This window comes from Cyprinus carpio, chromosome A5 (genome assembly GCF_018340385.1).
Source record: "Cyprinus carpio isolate SPL01 chromosome A5, ASM1834038v1, whole genome shotgun sequence".
Classification (NCBI taxonomy): Eukaryota; Metazoa; Chordata; class Actinopteri; order Cypriniformes; family Cyprinidae; genus Cyprinus; species Cyprinus carpio.
In genome coordinates this window covers 8,467,751-8,474,942 of record NC_056576.1, presented here as the reverse complement: position 1 = coordinate 8,474,942, position 7,192 = coordinate 8,467,751, and the positions used below count along the sequence as shown (strand labels likewise).

The following is a 7,192-nucleotide window of genomic DNA, read 5'->3' as shown; positions in this document are numbered from 1 at the left end:
GTCTTGTTCCTTTCCTCTGTGCCGTTTTGTTTTTCGAGCGTGAGAACTTGGCACATACCTAATTTGGACTTGACTAAGTAAAAGATGAATTTGCTCCAAATACCACAGAGTTTGACTGAACACACAACCTAAATATGGTATGGAATGCATTTTGTAATCTTGCATAGATTCAAGATTTCTGACAGAATGCATCAACAAAATGCATCAAAGGAAAAAACAAGTAAAATTTTACTTTTAAAACTGTTTAATTTTATTAGTTTCAATATAAAAAAAAGGCAGTAAGACAGTCAGAGTGGAAAGAGTTTCAACTGACAATAATAATAAAAAAAAATCATACTTTAATAAATGCTGAAAAACTTTACATACCCTGTAATAAATTTTAATATAGACTTCCTCCAAATAAAATCAGCACTTAGCTCGGAAGGGAAATTTACCATCACACGACTCTAGTATACATGGTATCTGAAAGTGTGTATGAATCAAAATGCTTTATGTTATACGTATGTCAACACAAAGTCATGAAATAACTAGGCCTCACAGGGTTCATAAATGTCTTCCAAATATACTTGGCACGTTTGGTTTGGACTCTGAAATGTAATCATGTTCACTTGTAGACACGTCCATATCTTGATCATTGGAGATATTTCAGAGAAGGTTAACTCAATACTACGAGTCTGAATATAAAGTACTGCTGTGAAGCAGAAATGACTCTCATTTCCCACATTGCACTGTCCTGGTGTCCAAGTTCCAAAAGTGAATATTCATCTTGGTCTCGATCTCTACATCTTTCAATATCTGTGGGAGAGACAGTTAAGTGTGAGGTATGAGCATGCTGCATGTGTTACCATTATATTTAATTACAATATTATAGAGTGCAAACCTGCATGAACTGTTCAAAGGTGATTCCCTCGTAAAATTCATCAGGACCCTAAAACAAACAAAAATACCAGATTATCAAAATGTAACAAAATCACATTAGAGCTTTAAAATGTCCAATCCCATCATGGTTTGCCAGCGTACCATCTGACCCACAGTGACACTCGCCACCTCCAGCATTGCAGCATCTGTAATAGCTTTGGCAGTTTCTGCTCCCATGATTTCATAGCTGGACAGCAGCTCCTCCACCACCTAGAATCACAGTCCCACAGCGGTCAAACAAGCCATGACTGCGTGTGTAGTTTTATATAAAATAAGAAATGAATCTTACACGTCTGTATTCGTCCAGCGTGATGATGCCGTCATTGTCAGTGTCATGCATGTTGAATAGAACTACAGAGAAGAAGATATGCTTTTACCAAGACATTTATCAAAATAAAAATGTAAACACCAAAACTATATTAATGCTGAAAGAAGTTGCCAAAATAGTCTTTTAAAAGGGTCGTGGTGAGGCTTAACCTTTGTTTAGAAATGAATATTAACTGAAAAAAAAAAAAAAAAAATTCACAAATCAACAAATTAAAAATTATAACTAAAAATAATCAGAAATTTAAAGTGTTGTCAAATCAATTTATCGTGATTCATCACATCCAAAATAAAAGTTTGTGTTTACATAATATGTGTCTGTGTACTGTATAATGTGTGTACATATATATATATATGTGTGTGTGTGTGTGTGTGTGTGTGTGTGTGTATACACGTAAATATTTCTTAAACATATACATGTATGTATTTATATACACACATTACATATTAAACTTTTATTTTGGATTTGATTAATCAATTTGACAACACTATTAAATACTAAAATAACAAACTAAATATAAATATAGATATATATATATATAGTATATATATAATATATATATATATATATACACACACATATAGATATAAAAAAAAACTAATGATAAAATAAACATAAAATTTCCAAAATAAAATGATGACAAATTCTAATTATTAACAAAAACTATATTAGTATATCAATGATACTAAAATAACACTGATATCTGTAAAACTTGTAGACTTAAGCTTGCTTGGATTGAAAACTGCAATAGAAAGAACATCTGTTTTCTCACAGCGTAGTTTCTCCTTCTTGATGTTTTTCATCTCCTCGTCTGCAGTGTGTGGTTTTGGTGGTCTGAAGAAGGACAGGACAGTTACGAATTCCTCAAAACCGATCTCCTGCAGACAGCCCTTCTCTTTTTCACCCATATTCCTGCATGAAAGCACACAGACATTTTCAGAAGCATTACAGAATGATTTTAAAGTTGGAAAGAAACACCCCTCAAAATAAAGGGGTGTTTATTGAAAGGTTCCCCGAAGAACCTTTCAATCAACATTTTTTAAAAGAACCATTTTTTGTTTCTTAGTGTGAAGAACATTTCAACACTCTAAGGATCAGCTTTCCACTATAAACAACCTTTTGTGGAATGGAAATGTTCTGTGGGTGTTTCATGGAACCATCAATGCCAATACGTCTAACTTTATCCACATACAGTATACTCGTGTAGAGTGAGTGTATCTCAGCAGTTTTGCAAAATGTAAACTATATTATCACCCAGCTCTGCTCAAAGTGACTAAAGGGCATGAATATATTAAGATATTATACATACTAACATCATAATTTTCTGTCAAGCTGCTTTGAAACAATGTGTATTACAGTGGTTCCCAAACCTGTCCTGCACATTTTGTATGTCTCCCTAATCAGACACACCCAGTTTAGTTCTTGCAATCTCTACTAACTAACTGATGAGTGGAATCAGGTTTGTTAGATAAGGGAGACATACAAAAGGTGCAGGGCAGGGGGTTTGCAGGACAGGTTTGGGAAGTACTGGTGTATTGTAAAAGGCACTATACAACTAAATTTGACTTGACTTGACTTTTGAGGACTTTTGACTTGACTTGACTTGACTTGACTTGACGGGTATTCTAGAGGTTCCCATACACTTTTTGAATGTCTCCCTAATGTGATACACCTATGGAGCTGATGATTTGATTCAGGTGTTTGATTCGTGTGTCAAACACAAGAGACTGAGCTCGGAAATACTGCGGTAAACTACTTACTAAGGTAGATTTATTTCTGAAAGTCAGTTTTGGTGTAGACACTTGTGTGTGAAATACTAGTATCTCAGCTATTTGTGCAGAGACAACTGTTAGAGATATATAACTTTTGGAAATTCATACACGTTTGAACAAATCATGCTACTGAATATTCTCCATTACTAATAGCCACAGGGATCATTCATTAATTAAAAATGCATGTTGTCACACCATCTATTGGGTTTTACAAGCAATTGGAATATGAACCTTCTTGTTTTTTAATTTCACTCGTGTCGTCTTTTCTGCTTCACTCTGTGTTGGTGAAGAATCCCGTGTGTCTGACTAAAATGCAGATAAAAAATATGTATATAATTTAAAGTCAACTAAAAATCCGCCGCAGCCCTTCTCTTTTACACAGTCCTTTTATAATAATAGCACAAGGACAATCTGCTGTGGACCTCATGTCTGCTTTAAAAATGTATTTTAGGTCTAAACCGCTATAAGCTTAATGGTAAAACAGAACATAAAACACACAATGTTTTGAGAAGAATATCTTCATGGTGAAATATAAAATCAAAATTAAATTTAAAAATGATTTTAAATAAATTTGATAACAATTGAAATGCATTGAAATAATACAAAAATTTAATGAAAAATTATGTTTTTATAAAAAATAAACTAAATATCGCCATCCTTCCTCAACAGGTTTTATATTAAAGAAGTTAATTTATAAAACTTTGTTGCTTTTCAGGCCAAACTAGTCCGCTGAAAAAAAGAACTATACAAACACACAACTCATGAAACCACAAAAAAAAAAAAAAAAAAACAAATAAAAAAGCATTGGAATTCCCTCTGAAAACTGATGATATGGATCCATATTGAGTATATTTCTTTTCTGAACGCACCTGTTTATCAAAACGCAAAGCCCTCAATGATATGCTCTATACTAGTGAGTGGGTTGAGAGGCCAAATTGGCTAATATTCTCAAGGTGTTCCGCGTCCTGAAATGAGAATAAATGTTTATGCCTGTGCTTTACACTACAATTTCATCTTATTACGAAAATTGACAATCTCATCTTGACAATCCTTTCAAAACACTGTGCTGTCCTATTCTGTGACACAGAACTTGATTTAAAATCAGAAGTTATAAATACAGATAGAATATGAGTGTGCTGGTATGATAGCACTGGTATATGGACAGTATTTTAGAATCATCATCAAAGGTCATTTGTACAGTACCTTTTAAAGTGTCCTTCATACTTGAGTCCAGCGTACATAAATCTGTTAACGGCAGGTTTTTTTTATCTGCTCTATGGAAACTAAAGTGAGAAAAAGACAGCAAATTCAGGAACATTTCAAAGAACTTGTTATAGTCACAGCTATCTTTCTGAAAGGAGGTGTGAGGAGTGATGGAGACAAATGTGTGTTGTGGTGGTTGCTAGTGATGAGTCGTGAAGCCCACAAGATGAGCTAATACAACTTTGTGCCAGGAATGCATGTTTACATTAGGGTACCATCAGCAAACTCTAGAATACACAAACATGAGGGAGAGGAAGGTGCACAGATACAATACATCATGTTAATGAAATTGGACCTTGTTGTGAAAGTGTTACTGTTCTATTCATTTTGATTTTGCAGAGGTAGTACAGTTACGTATTTGCAGTCAAGATTTTGCTCTGTTCAAATGCCCCCCCAGTGTAATATTGTGCATGGATACTTAACACATTCACAGCTGTAGCAGTAAGATAACGCTTCATGAGTACAAATAATGCCTTCTGCCTCACCAATGATAGATTATGAATGGCGATTATTTGTAGCTTGACTCCAAAGTTCCTCCTACTTGCAACATTCCTAATCAGATAGTGCAGGTGACACTTTGGGTTCATTAGAATGTAGGCTGTTGTGTGTGTTAACACGCACACTTAAGAGACTATGTACAGTATAGAGAACTGTAAAATTAAGACATTATGCATTTTAACTATTATATTTATTCATTACAATTGGGACTAAATAATAGATTTTTATGTCATAGAACATATAAAGCTTAACAGGTCACTAGAGTAGTTAATGGACCATAAAAAAATAAAATAAAATATACGTTTTGAGCTTGAATCAAAAAAAATTAAATGACCTAGTTCAAACAACTAATATAATTTGTTGTATAATTAATAATATTTTATGAGATTTTAAAAACGTCTTTCCCACATAAATTCACACAAAACACATTCATTTCTGTAAAATTATATATATAATATTATACTATATATTACAGCAACCTTTGGACAAGCTGAGTGAATTGTCAAAAAAAAAAAAACAAAAAAAAAACCGCACCTTGGGATTATGGCCCATGTTTTTTTGGTACTATATGGCCTCTATTTGAAGTACTACCATGATACAACCTTCTGATATCATCACAGTACCATGTTCATTTACGTTTTATAAGCTAGATCTTGGAACATATGCACTGGTCCAGCTGTCTACACATTTAAAAGTTTCATAGGTACTCACAGCCAGTTTTATAAGCTAGATCTTGGAACATATGCACTGGTCCAGACTGAGAAGCTCCCATGTTAAAGTCCGGAAGAGTTCAGAAAGAAAGTTGTGTGAAGAATGGTCAGAACTTTCACAACGTGTCCTCAGACTTTGATAGCAAAGCTCCGCCCGCTTATTAAATATGAAAATACGCGTCAGTGACACACCTGAGTCTCTCGTCCGTTTTTTTTGGGGGGATCTGAAAATTATTTTGAGACCCAGAGATGGACACTTGGGTTAGGTATAAAATAGACATCTTCGGCTTCTTGTCAGCAGATATTTGAGGTCGTTGTCAAAAAGATAACTCGTAAATAATAAATGGAATAATACTATATGTATATAGATATAATGTATATTAATGAATTAAAATAATATTTAAAATAACATAAATATATTAAATAAATACAAATTATTTTATATGATTATTACAATATTTTAAAATAATTTGTATGATTACAGTATCTTTAAGATATTACTTTGTTCTTATTATTCATGAAAATATCACAGTTCAAATAATATTTTCGTGATATTCACCCAGTCTTTCTTTTCTTCAGCCAGAGAAAGGATTAAGGTTCTAGTGTGGTAGATGCTTCTATTTGCATTATAAATATTTAAGGTTTGTTTGACTTTGGATGAGTATTTACATTTAATGCAAATACACTCTGCTTTTAGGATACAAGAGGGACACCACCCTGACTTGTTTGCCATTCATTATCCAACTTTCACTTTAGGATTTCAGTGCATGTTAAAGAACAGAACAGGGAAAAACCGATTCTGATTCCTTCTTTTCCTAATTCATCATAATATGCCAGCATAATATTTAAATCAGCATAGCAATCTTGTATCTCGTCGACATGAACAAAACATGACAATCGTCGACATGAACAAAACATGACAATTGTATTATAAATAAATAACCAGACCAACAAAGTAGAGCTTATTCTTTTATTGTGATACATTCTCTTATATTCTCAATACTTTTGTAATTAATAACACTATGAGCCAAGAATTCCTTGAGCCCTTGTTCTCTAGGTTTTTTCTTTTTTTATATATATCTAACTTTGAAATAAACATTACAAAATATTTTAAGGTGACAGCTTTAGACATTTTACCTCATGTCAAGTGGATGTTAGTTAACATATTAACATATGTGACATTAGTGCATTAGTTCAGTGAGATGTGTTGTGACTGATGGCATAAGGAATGGGCCTGAAGCTGATCATCAACACAAAAAAACACATTCAGACTCCTTCAGTTTAGACTACATTTGCAGCTCTGGGTCAAAGTTGCACTTAAAACTAATCTAGGACCAGGATGTTATACAATTGAATCATTTATACTCAACCATTTAAATACAACACGTTTCTTCCAACTTAGACTTCATTTGCAGCTCTGGGTCAAAATTGCGCTTAAAACTAATCTGAGACCAAGATGTTGTCTTAAAAGAATTGTTCACCCAAAAATGAAAATGTACTCATCATCAGGCCATCCAAGATGTAGATGAGTTTGTTTCTTCATTGGAACAGATTTGGAGAAATGTAGCATTACATCACTTGTTCACTAATGGATCCTGTGCAGTGAATGGGTGCCGTCAGAATGAGAGTCCAAACAGGTGATCAAAACATTACAATAATCCACAACAGTAAAACCTCCGCAAGAACATCTCCAGTCTGTCAGAAAA

General features: G+C 33.4%; 1 protein-coding gene across 2 annotated transcripts; it reads right to left on the bottom strand.

The window, feature by feature from the left end:
• Positions 1 to 252: 252 nt before the first annotated feature.
• LOC109079928 (calcineurin B homologous protein 3-like) lies at positions 253 to 2,620 on the bottom strand. 2 transcript variants are annotated; one of them, XM_042752829.1, is made up of 6 exons: positions 2,557 to 2,620; positions 2,016 to 2,155; positions 1,208 to 1,269; positions 1,021 to 1,128; positions 881 to 928; positions 253 to 795 (listed from the first exon to the last, which is right to left on the bottom strand). In XM_042752829.1, the coding sequence occupies exons 1-6, from the start codon at positions 2,559 to 2,561 to the stop codon at positions 712 to 714; spliced, it is 447 nt and encodes a 148-aa protein (XP_042608763.1). In that variant the 5' UTR covers positions 2,562 to 2,620; the 3' UTR covers positions 253 to 711. The 2 variants fall into 2 exon arrangements, with proteins under 2 accessions (XP_042608763.1, XP_018950590.1); XM_019095045.2 differs by lacking the exon at positions 2,557 to 2,620 and adding an exon at positions 2,360 to 2,510.
• Between the last annotated feature and the right edge of the window lie 4,572 nt (positions 2,621 to 7,192).

Excerpts from the sequence above, each read along its gene's own strand:
- LOC109079928 (XM_042752829.1), bottom strand. Across the intron at positions 1,129-1,207 it reads CGCTGGACGAATACAGACGT|GTGGTGGAGGAGCTGCTGTC; the intron begins GTAAGATTCATT and ends CTGTGATTCTAG. Across the intron at positions 796-880 it reads CCTTTGAACAGTTCATGCAG|ATATTGAAAGATGTAGAGAT; the intron begins GTTTGCACTCTA and ends TCTCTCCCACAG.